The sequence below is a fragment of the Hippichthys cyanospilos genome, chromosome 14 (assembly GCF_059441005.1).
Source record: "Hippichthys cyanospilos isolate Australia breed blue-spotted pipefish chromosome 14, RoL_Hcya_1.0, whole genome shotgun sequence".
In the NCBI taxonomy this organism is placed as follows: Eukaryota; Metazoa; Chordata; class Actinopteri; order Syngnathiformes; family Syngnathidae; genus Hippichthys; species Hippichthys cyanospilos.
Genome location: NC_142382.1, coordinates 19,923,905 through 19,943,544, shown reverse-complemented (window position 1 = coordinate 19,943,544; position 19,640 = coordinate 19,923,905). Strand labels below are relative to the sequence as shown.

Below are 19,640 nucleotides of genomic sequence, written 5' to 3'. Positions count from 1 at the left end.
TACATATATATACATATATACATATACATATATATACATATATATATATATACATATATATATACATATATATATATACATATATATATACACATATATATATATACACATATATATATACACATATATATATACACACATATATATATATATACATATATATATATATATATATATATATATATATATATATATATATAGTCAGGTTCATTTGTCAGACATTTGTAAGAAATTGTACACAAAAAAGGAGACAACGCAATCTTCCCAACTCATGCATGAGGGGAGCGAAGAGGAACCGGCCAAGGACAATTCTACTGCGCTCTGCCAATCTCTCCGACTCCCCTTACTTTTATTTGTTACAGAGATCCCTAACTACATGAAGGTCCCGGCTCTCAAGGGGCAGGAAAAAACGCAAGTCTATGGCTGGGACCTTGTGTACTTGTCGTTCTATGTGTGAACATGTGGGTGAGAAACTAATGCATGTATGAAAAAATATGTAGCGAAACATTCTGATAATGCACAGCAAAACATCGATAAGAGTCACAGCTGTGGGAATGCTCCGACTGGCAGGCTTGAGCGGCCTTCCTTCTGCTTGAGAGAAAACAATGACGAGACAGTTATTGACGCTGTACTGTATCGGTTTTTCTCTTGTCAATTTATTACAAAAGGCAAGAGTATCCAAAAGCTTGCTTTCGTCTCTCCTGTGTCTCTTCTATGGCGTTATATTTGTGCCACAATTGCGAGCGCGCCCAAAAAAAAAATGAGCGATGAAAATAAACTTGAGTGAGCGAAAAGATCTTGAGCGCAGGAAAAAAAAACTATTGAAAACAAGTTGCTCGCTCAAAATTCGTTTTTGCTCGTTCGCGATAGCGCTCTCTCTCGCATATCTCGCTCGTGATACTCCTCTCTCCCTCCCTCGCTCAACATCATGTTTGCTCAACATCGAGCTCTCGCTCGCTCGAGTCATCCTCTGCCTGTGCTCAGTTCTGCTCACAAGTTTCGTTTGTGCCACAAAGATAGCCAATCAGAGCTTGTAAAAGCACTTTGATTGACAGCTTGGTATCCAATGAGATTGCTTGTTGTGTTCACCCGGAACGTGCAAACGAGAGTGCGTGACACCTGTTATGTCCTTGTCTAGGGGCCTAGGACACAACATATGTAATGGGCCCCGCCTTCCCCAACTCCCAAGCTGCCAGCTGACAAACCAAATGTTTGGAAAACAAAAGATATATTTATTTACATTACAAAAGGGTTACTGAAAGATAGGAGCAAAGGGAAAGGGAGCAAAGGGATCAGTGAGCGGCCCAGGAGCCACACCCGCAGCGAGCAGAGCAGCCGCCTTCGCTACTGTCTCCTCCGCTTCTGATGCGTCACCATCCGCGTCAGCCGCACCAACCTCCGATATAGGTAGGACGCCCTGTTCCACCAACTCCGCACACAGCAACTGTTTAAACTCTGCTTTTTTCATACTGTAGGGCACTTTTATACTATAATATTCCGCAACAGCCACTAAATCTGCTTTCCTGCATTCAACGAGTCTCTGTAAAGACGGACTGGCCACAAACTCCTCCAACGAAAACTCCATATTCTCCCCCACACACCAAAACAAAAACTGCCAACCAGAGAGAGCGGAAAAAAACCACTCACCAAAATCCACCGAAAACAAAGCGCGACAAGAAGCCGGACGAGCACCCAATCAATGTTATGTCCCAGTCTAGGGGCCTAGGACACAACATATGTAATGGGCCCCGCCTTCTCCAACTCCCAAGCATCCAGCCGACAAACCAAATGTTTGGAAAACAAAAGATATATTTATTTACATTACAAAAGGGTTACTGAAAGATAGGAGCAATTAACTCAGGGTGAACCAAGGCCAAAACAACAAACAAAACAATCTGTCTTTGCCATAACCAAACTAACCTAACAAACAAAACAACCAAAAGACAATAGGCTTACCTCCCTAGCTCCAAAAACAGGAGGAAAAAAAATGTACAACAAAAACGGCGGTTCACCCCTACTGCTCGGTTTCCATAACTATTAGCACAAATGCGTGGCTGGTTGGGAGCGAAGGAGGACGAGAGAGTTGTCTGCCATCTCAGCTCAATATATAGCAGGTGTGCGACCTGCCAATCAGCAGCAGCCAATCGTGGGCCTTCCTGGAGCCGACCAATCCATGCACTGCTGGGGCACACCTAAAAAAAAGATGCCAGGAAACACAGGGAAAAAGAAACAAAGCAGGCTGGAGAGAGCAAGACCCCTGAGTGACCCCACCCATAACACATCAACTTAGGCGGGAGCTTTGGAAATCGGACTTTTACCTAGATTTCTTTTGTAAAAAATGGAAATTTCAAGTGTATTGTTAGGATATGAGGCTTCGCTTTATTTCAATGTCTGGGCATATCTGTTTATAAAAATCTTCTTGCTCAGAAAGAGTGCCAACAACTACCCATAACAATGTGCGGAGTTAGGACGGAGAGGCACAGCTGGGACTGTGAAATACATGAGTGACAATGTTTCCAACCTTGTATTACTACATTAAAATGATTGTTTTAAACACATTTTGGGCTTTAAAACCGTTTTTGATTTTTGGTTTTATTCCATGGTTCAGTATTGCATTGAAATAAAAAATAAATGAAGCTGACTACTTCACGGGTTTCACTTTCAGGATGTTATTTTTGGAAAGCAACCCACGCGATAAATCAGAGATCACTGCACTGAACTAACTTGGGGACAGCAGTTTTGGAGGAGTTAATGTTTTTGTCATTTTATGTCATTCATATTCAATTGTCATGTTTGGTTGGCTTTTGTTGTTGTGGGTTTTGTTCATGTTTCACTCGGGTCTGGCTTTAATGTCTGCGTTCTCGTTAGTTTGATTTCGTCTACCTGTCTGGTGACACTTAGTCCATCCAGTTGTGCTCCCATTGGTCCTGCGTCATTTCCCTGTTAAAACCTCCTTTTTCTCGTTCCTTCCTCGTACCAACTCAACTCACCTTGCCCAGGCAGACGTGAAACTTACTGTATATTAAATTGTCGTTTATAATTTAGTGTACAATCTTGTTAAAGCTTGACTGCTCTTGGGCGACTTCATAAAACTAAATAAACTAAACAATTTGAAATTCTTATGACTTAATATACATTTTAGCACGTATGAAAGGCTTTAATTGTTGATGCGAGTTTATTGATGTTTAAATGCTCTGAAAAAAGCCTGTGTTCAAACACGAGGGGTCCATTCATTGAAGGCCTAAGTGTGAAATGCACGGATCACCAATGAGTTGGGGCATTACAAATATGACCTACTACAGCAAACGGAATGTTAAAAAGTCATTTCAGTGATTTTTAGTGAATATTTTTACTTATTAAATACATACTACATCAAGACAATATTCAACGACGAGATACATTTATTCAGTAGTAGACTGCTCTGAGTGAGAGCGGGTAAATGTAACTCTGTATTGATGCATATTCGAGTGAATTCGATTCTCCTCTTGCTCGAAGCTAACACTACACAGCATCCTCTAGTTCAGCTTCATATCAAACCTGGGGATAGATGACCTAACAATAACATATGGACAAGTACAGTAACAGAGCGACAGTAAACACTGGCCTTTTCATTTACTTGTTCTTTCTTCGTATTCTTCTGCTTCGCTCACAAAAACTACAGGTGAGATGCACCAGCAATAATAGTACCCGGCAGTGGTGGCCCGCCAATTTTTTTTTATACAGAATTATTCTCTATATTCAGTTTTTTTCGTGTCATATTATATTCACTTGGTTACATTCCTTTTAGGGTTGTAGTTTTAAGTTGAAGTTTTTAGCCAATTAGAATTCATCTAACTTGTGTTGCCTGTATGGCTGTATGTTATCTACCTTGGCGAGAAGCCAGGGTATTCGCATCAACACGGGATGTGCTTCTGCGTAGAAGTGTGAAAGTCACGGACCGCCACTGAAATATATAATTGCCATTTTGCTTCTGAGATGTTGAAGTGATTACTTTGAAGAGTTGATTCGATACTGCTTTGGAATTTTTGAGAAGTCTTTAACAGTCATCTTCTCCATCTATGTAAGAAAACCAATGGTGGGATATCTCTGTAAGGGGTATAGACTAAGCATCATCTGAAAAAAACGTTTATATACTGTGAACATGGAAACATTTTAGCATACACCCAAGACAAAATATTCAACTTAGATAAACCATTTGGTTTTAAAATTTAATGTTGCACATACAATACTAATATGCACATATATATATATATATATATATATATATATATATATATATATATATATATATACACACGTGTGTGTACAGTTTCATCGATAACTTGGGGGTCTCGTTTCAATGACAAAAGAGTGAAAACTGGCTGATGACAAGGAACTTGGTGAAGGTGCCATCTGACGACAGGAAACGGGGAACGTCAGGCCAGATAGACTGCTAAAATGTCCAATTCACTCTTTCTTCTTGTAGTCCTCCAAATGGGCCAGGATCCATCCAGATGGTCCCAGGATCGCCGTGGTAAACAAACCCAATCCAATCAGAGTTTCCTGGTTTCCAAAAAGATGTCACTGTCAAAGACGAGTCACACTTTTTCTTATGTCACTATATATTGCAGGTATTATAATTTTATTTAAAAAGTGTGTGGTTCATGTTATGAGCGATTTCACAATTTCACAACAGCCCGGGTTCATACACGAGCTCGACTGGAGCAAAAATTCACCCCTGGAATTTTGACCTGTCAGTGGGTAACAAACAAAGGTTAGGAATAAAACTAATTCGTTGATATTCTGTAGTTTATCTCGATGGTTAACAACTGATTGTTAAAAGGCATACGCGCATTGTTGTTTATTTTTACGTATCTTAGGCCAATTGAGTGTCATTGGCGGTCAGTCTGCGTGCGAATGACTGCGAGACGCACCACACTAATATGTCACAACATGTGTCACTGCATACGTCATTAAATAGCTGTCCTGTTATTGGTTGGCGTCACTAAAATGCTGGTCTACAACTGGTTAGCGTCACAACGTCCCTACGATGCCAATATGCTCAAGACTTGATCTAGTGTGAGTGCCTACAATATCATGTTTATTGTGCAATTTAGTGCTTAATTCAAACTTAAGTTGGTTAGTCATGGGTCCCAAGATTGCTAGTGATGTTATAGGTAGAATTAAGAAGATGATTGGTATGAAAACAAACCTGGAGATAATTAAGAAATACAGTACGAAGCAGGCTAGGCAACCCTCGCTAGTAGCACTTACTACACTGTGTCGTCACCAGTGGTAGATCATCGGGGCCAGCAAGGCCTTCTCCGCTGGCCTCACATAACTTGACATCATAATCATAACTGTAATTAATAATAATGATTATAATAACTACAATGAAAGTCAATTTCATTTACAATTCATGTTTACTAAATATATATACAGTCAGCCCCCGGTTAACTAGAGTAATCCGTTCTGCAATTGGGATCGTAATGTGAATTCGCCGTATTGCGGGCAATCCAAACTTATGTTAATTCGCTGATACATACAAAAATCCCCAGGTAAAAACATCAAAATTTTATATACATATTAAAATATTGTATCAAAATAGTAAGTGCTACACATATTTAATATACATGTATACATTTAATAACATCATAAATAAAAAGTATAGAAAGGATTTATTTACCTTTATGAGACAAGCTTGTTATGGCCAGATTACCTAGTGAGGATAGCCTAGGCTAGGCTATTTTAGCCTTCTTCATATTTATTGATCATCTCCACCTTCATTTCCATATACAGTGATCCCTCGTACTTCGCGGTCTCAGATATCGCGGTCTCAGTACTTCGTGGTTTTTTCCAGGAAAAATAAAATATTTTTAAATAAAAAATCATTAAAACAATGTGCAAAAATGTACAAAAATTGAAAAAAGCAAAAAAGTCCATTATACAGTACTGTATTAATCAAATAACGGAGTAGTATTAATTAATAACTATGTTAAAAATTCTTCAAGCATTAGAGTTCGTGACTTTTTTTTTCTTATTTTGAAATGCATGCTTTTAATTAGTCGGGTCGCGTTGCATTTCCGTTTCCTGTTTTGCGTTCTCTGTGCGTCATTCGGCTCGTTACGGTGACATAGTGAATGACAACGTAAGCTTATATTTATAGTTTATTGTCATTTATGTTGATAATGCATGCTACTGCCTGTTTAGTAAGAGGTGAGTGTTTATTCTGTTTATGTGTTCGTTTGTGTAGATGTTGCACTTTATAGTTAGTAGTTGTTAGTTGTTGCTAACCCGCTAATGTCGGCGAAAAATACAGTAAATTCATAGATTAAGTGTTTATATGTTAGTTTACTGACTTTAAGATTGTTGTTGATTTATTATTCAACAGATACTACATGATACACGATACATGAGCCAAAATAAATGTGAAGTTCAACGTGATGACTTGCGTACTCTTTCACCGGAGTCTTGGTGCAGATATCCAGTCCTGAGAACAAATTCTCAACAAACTAAGTAATATTAGTTATTTAATGAATATACAATAATGTTAATAAGGATAACGTAATATTAAATAATAGGAGAAAGGAAATAAAATAGGCAAAAAATACAAAAAAGGATTGTTTATGGTTACTGTGGCTATATTGGGGTGTACATAGAAATCTAGGAACTGATACCCTACTTCGCGAGTTTCAGACTTCGCGGCGGGTTGCCAGCCCCCATTAACCGCGAAGTAGGGGATCACTGTATATCATCTTCTGACTTCTCTGTTTAACATCACTAGCAATCTTGGGACCCATGGCTAAACCATTCAAGTTTGAACTAAGCAGTAAAATGCACAATATTAAGCACTCGTGACAAGATGCAGTCTGTAGCCTGCTGCCATTTTGACCATAACGTCGACCAATAGCAGACCAGTATCTTAGGGAGTTGTGACGTAGACCAGCATCTGAGTGATGCGTTGCACCGCAGCCAGTTTGACGGGACCAGAAAATAAGAGCGATTACCTAAAAAGGCCTGAAGATGAAGACAAAACACAAATACAACCAACCCATAGGGTCATGACAGTTGTTTTTGTCGTAAATGTGGAAAAAATAAAGAGGGGACGAAAAAATGTCGCAGTCCACGTCATAACTTGACATCATAATCATAACTTTAATTAATAATAATAATTATAACTAGAGCTGCAAGCAGCTATAACGGGCCCTCGCAGACATGCGCACGTTGAAGGATGAACAGTTCGAGGTATGAACATATTTGGGTATGAATGTATTAGTGCATATGCAAGCGAACAGTAGAAGTCTGAATGAAATGAAATGATTTAGAATAGGTCAAATTTTCATTAGCATTTATTCAACGGGCTCAACTAAGTATATGGAATAAAAAAATAGGTAATATAATATTTTATGCCAATAGGTGGAATAAAAAAATAGGTAATATAATATTTAATGCCAATAGGTGATTCTAGCACAATGGAATATATGCTCGTTGATGTCTGTAGGAATTGACTTTTCAACGTGTGAAGTCGTGACATGATGAGATCATAGGGGTCGAACGACATACAGTGACGATAAATCATCGTAATGTGCACTGCTGTATAGGCCATGGCCATTATCAAGACATCGTAAAATTTGCTGGAGGAAATTAGGCGTGTCTAACGGCCTGTCAGAAAAAAAAAATCAGTGATATTACTTTGACAGGCTGAACAAGGTACATATATATGAAAATGTAATTTTTTGCTGCCACCAGGTGGCGCCAGCACTACAAAGAAAAAAAGTGAGTTTCACATTGTACCCCCATAAAATGAAATTTAGAGATCATCATCTAGGTCAAATTATATTATGTTTTACCGGTCTGGCCAGCGATGTAATGGCCACGCCCAAATTTGAAGAGTAATAAAACTTGAGATTCATAATGTTCTCGTCAATATTCCGGCCAATTTCCTGTTAAACTGCTCAAACAAGATTAGCTCAGTGCAAAAATTTGAATATTATGGTTATTGTCATTAGTGACAAAGGAAATTTGAAACAATTATTTTGAAGCCCCGCCTTCATCATACGTGTGAGATGATCTTCACGAATTTTTGCCCAGGTGTGCCCCTATGTCAGATAATCGGGCACGCCAAATGTAAAGTTGATCAGGTCAAGGGTTACGGTACCGAGAAATGTACAAGAACGGGACAAATGACACATTCAAAAGTTGATAACTCTGGTTCTGTACATCCCAACACATGGTGCTCTATAACATTTTTGTAGGTCTTTAGGTCCAAAATCATTAAAAAATTTCGTAGTTCCAGGTCAAACAGGCCGGAATTGGCTGCAGTTTTAGAATCATCTGGGTTCAGTTACAGCAATTTTTGCTGAGTTGAGAAAACTCTGACTTTGAGGTGGCGTACAGAAACACCCTCTTTTACACAAAGTTGTAAAATGTGGAAACCCTTATCCTCCGAGTCTCGATGCTATTCGGACATATTTTCAGTTAATTTACTTTTACTGGCTTAGCACAATACATGAAAGTGTAAAAAATGACATTTTTTTCTGTGACTAGGTGGCGCTATAATTAATTTGAAAATTAACCATGCAATTATTTTAAAGCTATGTGGTAAATTATCTGTAAAGTTTCACATTTTTCAAAACTTGCACATTGGAGTTATTAGGGTTTTTGTTGCTCATGGCGAAGGAAATTTGACTTTGAAAAACGTATTTTGAAGCCCCGCCACCATCATATACGTAAGCCGATCTTCACGAAATTTTGCCTAAGTGTTCCCCTATGTTAGACAATCAGGTATACCAAATGTGAAGTTGATCAGGTCAAGGGTTTCGGTACCAAAATATGTAGAAAATCATGTCAAATGCTACATTCAACAATTGATAAGTCTGGTTCTGTATATCCTAACACATGGCGCTCAATGATGTTTTTGTAGGTCTTGAGGTCCTACATATGCATAAAAAATTTCGTAGCTCTAAGTCAAACGGGTCGGAACTGGCTGCCATTTTAGGATCATCTGGGCTCAATTATAGAAAGTTTAGATGATTTGAGCAAACTCCGACTTTGGGGTTTTATAAAGACCACCCACTTTATCAGAAACTCATAAAATTTGGATACCTTTATTCTCAAAGTCTTGATGCTATTCGGACAAATTTTCAGTACATTTACTCTTACGGGCTTAGCACAAAATATGAAAGTTTAAAAAATGACATTTTTGTTTGTATATAGGTGGCGCTATAAAAAAAAATAACCATGCAGATATTTTAAAGTTATTACGAGTAGATTTTCTGTCAAGTTTCAGATTTTTTTAAGCTTACACATTGTAGTTATTAAGGTTTTTGTTGCTCATGGCAAAGGAAATTTGACTTTGGAACAGGTATTTTGAAGCCTTCTCCGCCCCCATCATATATGTTAGCCGATCTTCTCAAAATTTTGTCCAGGTGTGCCCCTATGTCAGATAATGGGGCACGCCGAATATTATGGTTATTGTCATTAGTGACAAAGGAAATTTGAAACAATTATTTTGAAGCCCCGCCTTCATCATACGTGTGAGATGATCTTCACGAATTTTTGCCCAGGTGTGCCCCTATGTCAGATAATCGGGCACGCCAAATGTGAAGTTGATCAGGTCAAGGGTTTAGGTACCGAAAAATGTAGAAAATCGGGCCAAATGCTACATTCAACAATTGATAACTCTGGTTCTGTACATCCTAACATATGGCGCTCGATAATGTTTTTGTAGGTCTTGAGGTCCTACATGTTTAAAAAAATTTCGTAGTTCCAGGTCTAACAGGCCGGAACTGGCTGCAGTTTTAGAATCATCTGGGTTCAGTTACAGCAATTTTTGCTGATTTGAGAAAACTCTGACTTTGAGGTGGCGTACAGAACACCCTCTTTTACGTAGCTCTAGGTCAAAGGGGCTGCCGTTTGAAGGATCATCTGGCCTAAATTACATCTTACAAGTATACAAGTTCTGCTGATTTGGGCAAACTCCGAGTTTGAGGTGACATACAGACCACCCCCTTTATCACAAAGTTGTAAAATTTGAAAACCCATTTTCTCTAAGTCTCGATAGCATTCGAACAAATTTTCAGTTTACTCTTATGAGCTTTGCACAATATATGAGAATTTAAAAAAATGAAATTTTTGTCTCGATGTCGCTGTAATTATTTTTAAAATTTATCATACAGATTTTTTAAGGTCATAACTAGCAAATTTTCTGTAAAGTTTCGGATTTTTTGAAGCTTGCACATTGGAATTATTTAGGTTTTTGTTACTCATGGTGAAGGAAAATTGACACACATAATTTAAAGCCCCGCCCCCATCAAATATGTTGGTCGATCGACACGAAATTTTGCCCAAATGTGGCCCTAAGCCTGATAATGGAGCACGCCTAATTAAAAGTTGATCGGCTTAATTGTTTAGGAGCTATTAAGAAGAATTTGCTACCTTCAAACATCCAAAAATGGTTCAAAAAGGAGCATAAACAAATACGTATCTTTGGTTCTATACATCCTAGCATATAGCGCTCTTAACTTTTTTGTAGGTCTTGAGGTCCTATATATTCATAGCCCTAGGTGAAACTGGCCATGACCCAGAAGAAGTGTTCGACTCTAGGTGGCGCTAAAAATCAATTTTTTAGAGTTTATGTAAGAAAGCGCAAAAATACAAAATTTTACAGCAGGCCGATGAGTGTGCAAATTTTGGTGACTTTTCGTGCATGTTTAGGCCGCCAAAAATGCGATTTGCTTCGAAGAATAATAACTAGAGCTGCAAGCAGCTATAAAGGGCCCTCGCAGACCTGTGCAATTGGGGTATGAACAGGTCTGGGTATGGACAAGGACTAAGAACGATGAAATATTAGTTGTAGATGACTTCAGTGCAGGACTCTTACCAAATTTGTAAAATTTAGAGAAGGTGGGATAATGTGGGTTGAGTTACTGCAGCTTTTATTGTTACATTTGTGTGACTTTGCGCTCTTGTATAGGCCACGCCCATTAACGAAACCTCGTACTATTTGGTGGAGGGCATTAGGTGTGGCCAATGGTTTTTCAGATAACATTTAAGGGATATCACTTCAAGGGCCTCAGCAGAGTACATAAAACCGTTAAGTTATTGCTATATTTTTTGCTGCCACTAGGTGGCGCTCGTACTAAAATAAAAAAATTGGCTTGTAGGTGTGTTTCACATTGGACTCCCATCCCATATAAGAAGTTTTGAAAATATCAGATCATCTACATACAATTACAGCATCTTTTACCATTTTGGCAAGAAATCGGGCTTTGAGTTGGCATACAGGCCACGCACTTTATTTAAAAGTCATAAAAGTTGAGAACCTTCATGTTCCAATGTGTCATAGCTTTTCTGACCATTTTTGAGTTCATTTAGTCAAACAGGCATTGCACAGTACATAAAAGTACAAAAAATTAGATTTTTGTCCGCCACTGGGTGGCGCTGTAAATGATTTGGAAGTTTATCACATAGCTCTATTAGAGCATGACTTTTAAAGTCCCTGCAAAGTTTCAGATGGTTTGAAGCTGTTACAGCTGAGTTATTAAGGTTTTTGTCACTCTTGGCGAAGGAAATATTAAACATAATTTGAAGCTCCATCTTATATGTCATGAGATCTTCACGATACTTGGAATATGTTTGCCCCTCAGTCGGATAATGATACATGCCAAAGTTGAAGGTAATGGGGTGAACTGTTTAACAGAAAAAGGCACTAGTTTGAGACTAGCTAATGTCCAAGTATGGGCCAAAAATACACATTAAAGAAATTCATAACTTTTTCTGTACATCTGAGCGTATGGCTCGCGCTGACTTTGTAGGGCTCGAGGTCCTACATAAGTTTACAAATTTTTGTAGCTCTACGTCAAACGGGCCGGGAGTGAGAGGCTATTTTCCATTCGCAAAGCCATTTTGGGGCCAAATACAGCCACTTTTTTTATTTTTGCGACACATCTGACTTTGGGGTGGCATGCAGACCACACCAATTATCGAAAAGTCGTAAAATTTTAAAACCTTAATATTCCATGTCTTAATGGTGTTCTGACCAATTTTCAGTTGTTTTAATCAAACAGGCTGAGCACAATACATGAAAGTTTAACAAATGACATTTTTATCAACCACTAGGCGGCGCTAGTAGCTATTTCAATTTTTTTTTTCAAAGGTGTTAGAGGCATAAGTCTCCATGTGTTTATGAAGTTTTAGATTTTTTTAAGCTAGTACATAAGTTAAGGTTTTTGTCACTCTTGGCGAAGGAAAAATTGAACACATAATTTCAAGCCCCGCCCCCAACATATTGGATGGCGGATCTTCACAAAAATTTGAACAATTCTGCCTCTAACCACTAGGCGGCGCTAGTAGCTATTTAAATCATTTTTTTGCCCATTTTGCCCATTTGTGCCCCTCTGTCTGATAATGCACCACAGCAAATTTGAAGGCGATTGATTAAAGCGTTTAGGAGAAACAAGGAGCAGTTTGGGACCTGCAAACGTCCAAAAATGCACATTCAAAAATGCACATTCAAAAATTTGCAAACGTGCAAAAATGGGCCAAAAATGCACATTCAAAAAATCATAACTCTTTTTCTGTACATCTGAGCACATGGCTCGCGCTGACTTTTTTGTAGGTCTCTAGGTCCTACACATGCCTAAAAATCTTCGTAGCTCTAGGTCAAACGGGACGGGACCAGCTGCACTTTTTTGACCTTAGGTGGCGCTGCAGAGCAATTTTTCTTGCATTGTTTTAGGAAACACAAAAATAACAAATTTTTCACCAGGCCTGACAACTGTGCAAATTTTGGTGACTTTTCGTACATGTTTAGGCCCTCAAAAATGGAAAGGTTCTGCACAGTAAGTAAATAATAATAATAATAATAATAATAACAACAACAACAATCCGGAGAAAAACAAGAGGGCTCTCGCAGCGGTAGCTGCTCGGGCCCTAATAATAATAATAATAATCTGGAGAAAAACAAGAGGGCTCTCGCAGCGGTAGCTGCTCGGGCCCTAATAATAATCCGGAGAAAAACAAGAGGGCTCCCGCAGCGCTAGCTGCTCGGGCCCTAATAATAATAATTTGGAGAGGAACAATAGGGACCTCGCAGCGGTCGCTGCTCGGGCCCCTAATAAAATAGAGGAATAACATATGTTTCACCTTCACACAATAAAGGTGAAGAAAAACATAAGTGTGTAGGTTTCACATTGACACAATTAAAAGATAATAATAAAGAGTGGGAATATGGTGGAGGACAATTACATATGTGTGAAGATTTCACCTTGACACTATAAGGAGCACGAGTCACGTGTAAGACTTGAAGCCGTGACGCAGAGGAATAAAGAAACACAGCAAGCGCGGACGAGTCAACCACTACTCAACTCGCTGGCTACCAAATGAGCAGGGAGCCGTTTGCAATATTGCTTGATGCAATACCATTCATTCATTTTTTATAGAACTCCTTTGGCATTTGTAGAAAAATGTTAATAAGGGGGTTAAACAGTAATGCTACATAGTTTTTGTTTGCTTGTTTGTTTGTATCAAGAGTTCGTATCGCGCATTGAAAGGGAGTATAGCAAGGACACTAGTGTACCAGCCACTGTCCACCACGTTGCAAAATCGTTAGAGAAGGTGGTAGTGTAACACTTAAGTAAAGTTGGCAAGATATTGGCAGATTCGGACTTTCGCGCTCAATACCTCTCAGACAAAACGTCGTCGAAACACCAAAGTCGCCTTTATGCCTCCTTCGTAACACGAACTACCAGTTACAATGTCAAAAAAAGACATTTGTAAAATATCTAAACCGTTTCTTTCGGTGAAAAGACGCAATTAATCTCTATGAGCAGCAGAGGCTGGGCGAGCGCGCAAGGGACCGTCTGCAAATTACTAGATAAGGAGGGGGAAAAAACAATAACGCCACAATTTGTGATTATGAATTCAACGAACACATCAAAGACATTAACATAATCATATTGGGACAGTGCTTTTGGATAAAAAAGCCTTTGTTTAATTTTGGACAATTTTTGTACTTAAAAATCATTAATAAACTGAATATTCATCTGTAGCTCCAATATTGTTCAATATAAGGAGTCCAAAATCACTGGGCACATTCATGACATTCATGATCACAGTACAACACTCGTTTTTTCAGTAAATTATTTTGATAAATTCTGGGGATTCATTCTAAATGCTTGTTAATCATTTATACCCTCAAAATGAATCACTGGCTCCCCTTTTTGAGTTGGGGTAAACGCTCCTAAATCACTAAAACCATCAATGAAGTACTCCCAATTATGCTACAACTGCTGGTTTTCTAAAAAATTCCTTTGCCTAGTTTTAAGGATTTTTTTAAATGCATATTGACCACAATTTACCAATATATTGATCAATAGCTCTGCTGTTGGTTGAGTTACAGACTCCAAAATCACCACACACAACAGTGACACCCCTCCCCTTATGCTACATTCTTTGGTTTTCAAATAAATCCCTCTGCCAATTAAGGACTTTTTTATGATTACTGATCAATATTTACCAATATATTGATCAATAGCTCTGCTGTTGGTTGGGATAGGGACTTCAAAATCACCACACACATCAGTGGCATCCCTCCCCTCAGGCTACATTCCCTGGTTTTCAAATACGTCCCTCTGCCTAATTTTAAGGATTTTTTTATGTTTATTGATCAATATTATCAATATATTGATCAATAGCTCTGCTGTTGGTTGGGTTAGGGACTCCAAAATCACCACACACATCAGTGGCATCCCTACCCTTGGGCTACACTCTCTGGTTTTCAAATAAATCCCTCTGCCTAGTTTTAAGGATTTTTTTACGATTATTGATCAATATTTACACATATATTGATCACTAGCTCTGAGTTTGTTTGGGTTAAAGACTCCAAAGTCATCCCACATATCAGTGACACCCCTCCCCTTATGCTACATTCTTTGGTTTTCTGAAAAACCCCTTTGCCAAATTTTAAGGATTTTTTTATGCTTATTGATCACTAATTACCAATATATTGATCAATAGCTCTGCTGTTTGTTGGGTTAGAGACTCCAAAATCACCACACACATCAGTGACACCCCTTCTCTTATGCTACATTCTTTGGTTTTTAAATAAATCCCTCTGCCTAATTTTAATGATTTTTTATGATTATTGATCAATATTTACACATATATTGATCAATAGCTCTGCTGTTGATTGGGTTAGGGACTCCAAAATCACCACACACATCAGTGGCATCCCTCCCCTTATGCTACATTCACTGGTTTTCAAATAAATCCCTCTGCCTAATTTTAAGGATTTTTTTATGATTATTGATCAATATTTACACATATATTGATCAATAGCTCTGCTGTTGGTTGGGTTAGAAACTCCAAAATCACCACACACATCAGTTACATCCCTCCCCTTATGCTACATTCTCTGGTTTTCAAATAAATTCCTTTGCCAAATTTTAAGGATTTTTCTATGATTATTGATCAATATTTACACACATATTGATCAATAGCTCTGTAGTATAAAACAATATTGGAGCTATAGATGAATATTCAGTTTATTAATGATTTTTAAGAACAAAACTTGTCCTAAATTAAACAAACACTTTTTTTTTAATTTAAAAGCACTGTCCCAATATGATCATGTCAATGTCTTTGATGTGTTCGTTGAATTCATATTTACAAATTGTGGCGTTATTGTTTTTTTTCCCCTCCTCGTCTAGTAATTTGCAGATGGTCCCTTGCGCACTCGCCCAGCCTCTGCTGCTCATAGAGATCAATTGCGTCTTTTCACCGAAAGAAACGGTTTAAATATTTTACAAATGTCTTTTTTGACATTGTAGCTGGTAGTCCGTGTTATGAAGGAGGCATAAAGGCAACTTTGGTGTTTCGACGACGTTTCGTCTGAGAGGTATTGATCGCAAAAGTCCGAATCTGCCAATATCTTGCCAACTTTACTTAAGTCAGTGTAACGGGAAAAAACGAACGAGGGGCAAATTTTGCTCGACCATTACACGTCAGAATCAGAATCAGAATCGCCTTTATTGTCATTGTATAGCATACAACGAAATTTGGGTGCTACTCCTTAGTGCATTTCGTTAAAAAACAGAATAAATAGAGTAAAATAACGGTTTTATAAATACAATGGTAAATGTGATTATGGCGGCGCGCACAGGCGCAGCGGCTCTTTGCTCTCCAGCTCTGTGCTTACATTACACGCACATTATCTTTGGCCTAAATGATTGAATGCCAAGAGGATATCAAAATACATAACGCCATGCGCCAGCCACTCTTGAATATACTTGAATCTGTAGCTAGAATTAATTGGTAAAACGCAACATGTGACCTCGTCCGTCAAGGACAGCGAATGGCTACATGTTAGCACGGAATGTCAGGCAAGTCGTTACCTACCACAGCGCCTATCTTTTCCTTGGCAGGTCGAGTATAGACATTTGCCCTCAGACAAACGACGTGTCCCCGCATTACGGGTGCACTGCGGCAAGCGATGGTTCGCAGAAGCCCAGACATTTTGGAATGACAAACGTGTCCTCTCATATACAACGTCGCTGTTGGTTGTGTGGCGTTGGCTCACTGATGAGGTCACTTCCCTTCTTTGCCGCGCAGAAATTCCAAACAAACTTTACAGTGCCGTCTACTGTCCAGGAGGGCTATGTACGCCGCTGAAACCACTCGACTATAGCTAGCCAGGTTTGAAGACGCGCAGACCAAACTGCCATCTGTGACTACCCGGCCATCTCTTACTGGAGCGGTGCTTTTATCTACCTTTTTTTCCATGCAACGTGGAATTAAAGGTACAGTATGTAAGATAGAAACATTTTTTCATTAAAACTGAATAAATTAATTGATTGTAAATTTCAAAAACTAGCAAATAAATGTGGCGTTAATGACCAACAGTATGTTTTTAACATAATCATTGGTCTTGTTATCCTTAAATTATATTACTTGGGGGGTGGCACTTCTCCAGAGGTGGCCATATTTGCTCAGGACAGTAGTAAATATAGCACCTGCAGCAGCTCCTGCTGGCCGCAATGAAAAATGGTCTAAATCTTACATACTATCCCTTTAAGTCTACCTATTCAAGTTTTTTAAGAATTGTGAAAAAAATTGATTTTAGCGCCACCTAGAGTCGAACACTTCTCCTGGGTAACAGACTGTTTCACCTAGAGCTATGAATTTTTTTAGGCATATATAGGACCTGAAGACCTGCAAAAAAGTTATGGAGCGTGTATGCTAGGATGTACAGAACCAGAGATATGAATTTTTTATGTGCATTTTTGGTACGTTTTTGGATGTTTGCAGGTGCCAAATTCGTCTTAATAGCTCCTAAACGGTTGACCTGATCGACTTCAAATTTGGCATGCAACATTATCAGCCATAGGACCAAGCCAAATTTTGAAAAGATCGGCCAACATATTTCCTTCGCCAAAAACCTAAATAACTCCAATGTGCAAGCTTCAAAAAATCTGAAACTTTATAGAAAATTTACTAGTTATGTCCTTAAAATATCCGCATGATAAATTTTCAAATTATTTACAGCGCTACCTAGTTACAGACAAAAATGTCATTTTTGAAACTTTCATGTATTATGCAAAGCCCATAAGAGTAAATGAACTGAACATTTGTCCGAATACCATCGAGACTTAGAGAAAATCGGTTTTCAAATTTTACGACTTTGCTGTGGTCTGTATGCCACCTCAAAGTCGGAGTTTGCCCAAATCAGCAAAACTTGCTGTAATTTAGCCCAGATGATCCTTCAAACGGCAGCCCCTTCTGACTCGTTTGACCTAGAGCTACGAAAAATTTTATGCATATGTAGGACCTCAAGACCTACAAAAACATTACTGAGCGCCATATGTTAGGATGTATAGAACCAGAGTTATCAATTGTTGAATGTAGCATTTGGCCCGATTTTCTACATTTTTCGGTACCGAAACCCTTGACCCGATCAACTTCAAATTTGGCGTGCCTCGTTATCTGACATAGGGGCACACCTGGGCAAAATTTTGTGAAGATCGGCTAACATATATGATGGGGGTGGGGCTTCAAAATACGTGTTTCAAACTTAAATTTCATTTGCCATGAGAAAAAAAAACCCTAATAACTCCAATGTGCAAGCAATAAAAATTCTAAAACTTTACAGAAAATATACTAGTGACAGCCCTAAAATATCTGAATGGTTATTTTTCAAATAAAATGTAGCCCCACCTAGTTACAGACAAAAATTTCATTTTTTAAACTTTCATGTGTTGTGCTAAGTCCGTAAGAGGTAAATGTACTAAAAATGTGTCCGTATAGCATCAAGACTTAGAGATTAAAGGTATTCAAATTTTAAGACTTTGTGATAAAGGGGGTGGTCTGTGTCCCACCCCAAAGTCAGAGTTTGCTCACATCAGCTAAACCTACTGTTATTGAGCCCAGTTGATCATAAAATGGAAGCCAGTTCCAACCCGTTTGACCTAGAGCTACGAAATTTTTTATGCATATGTAAGACCTCAAGACCTACAAAACCTTTATAGAGCGCCATGTGTTAGGATGTACAGAACCAGACTTATCAACTGTTGAATGTAGCATTTGGCCCAATTTTTTACATTTTTTGGTACCAAAACCCTTGACCCGATCAACTTCACATTTGATGTGCTCCATTATCCGACAGAGTGGCACAACTGGGCAAAATTTCGTCAAGATCGGCTAACATATATGATGGGGGCGGGGCTTCAAAATACATGATTCAAATTTCCTTTGCCACCAATGACAAAAACCTTAGTATTTCAATTTTTGCGCTGTGCAATTCCTGTTTGAGCAAATTAACTGAAAATTGGCCAGAATAGCGTTGAGGCATGAAACATGAAGGTTCTCCAATTTTACAATTTTTTACTAAGGGGCGGGGCCATTACGTTGTCTCAAAGTTCGATGTCTCGCCAATACCAAAAAGTTTCTGTAATTGAACCCAGATGGTCCTATCCTTTCTAAATTTCATATAGTTGATGGGAGTCCAATGGAAAACAAACCTAGTAACCAGTTTTTTTGTCATACTTTGGGCGCCACCTAGTGGGAGCAAAAAATGTCATTATAGTCGAAGGATTGCAGCCAAACTCAGTTGGATCGCCTGACAGCTATCAACATTTGTAGGCATATGCAGGACCCTAAGACCTAAATAACAATCAAAGACAGCCATATGCTAGGATGTAGAGAATAAAAAAAGTTACGGATTATTGAATTTGCAAATTTGATGCATTTATGGCCTTTTGTAAGTCTTCCACTGCTGCCGCCTTCTATTAAACTGTTGACGCCATCAACTATCAATTTGGCCTAGAACATTATGAGACTTAGAGGCACAACTGGTCCAAAAATAGTCACGATCCCATGAAATAAATGGAGGTGGGCTTTCAAAACATGTCAACAACATGTCAACACAAGTCAATGTTTCCTTCACCCAGAGTGACATAAACCTTTATAACTCAGCTGAACAAGCTTTAAAATATCTGAAAATTGACAGTAGTGTTTAGACTCATGGTCAAATCTTTTACATGACACATTTCCAAATTACCAATAGCGACACCTGGTGCCAGACAAAAAAGTTATTTTTTACACTTTCATGTTCTCTGCTATGTTGGTTTCAGTAAATTCACTGAAAATTAGTCAGGAGAATTTTG

At 38.4% G+C, this 19,640-nt stretch overlaps 1 protein-coding gene across 1 annotated transcript; it reads right to left on the bottom strand.

Annotated features, from left to right (window-relative positions):
* Window positions 1-3,383: 3,383 nt before the first annotated feature.
* Window positions 3,384-16,574, bottom strand: LOC148413258 (cytochrome c oxidase subunit 8A, mitochondrial-like). The gene is made up of 2 exons (XM_088433376.1): window positions 16,378-16,574; window positions 3,384-4,542 (listed from the first exon to the last, which is right to left on the bottom strand). Exons 1-2 carry the CDS (start codon window positions 16,519-16,521, stop codon window positions 4,447-4,449), a joined length of 240 nt encoding a protein of 79 aa, XP_088289502.1. The 5' UTR covers window positions 16,522-16,574; the 3' UTR covers window positions 3,384-4,446.
* Window positions 16,575-19,640: the final 3,066 nt, after the last annotated feature.

Bases quoted from the DNA above. Each gene is read 5' to 3' on its own strand.
- LOC148413258 (XM_088433376.1), bottom strand. From the start codon at position 16,521: ATGAGAGGACACGTTTGTCATTCCAAAATGTCTGGGCTTCTGCGAACC. The intron at 4,543-16,377 runs GTAGGTAACGAC...TTTGGAAACCAG, and splicing joins AGGAAAAGATAGGCGCTGTG to GAAACTCTGATTGGATTGGG.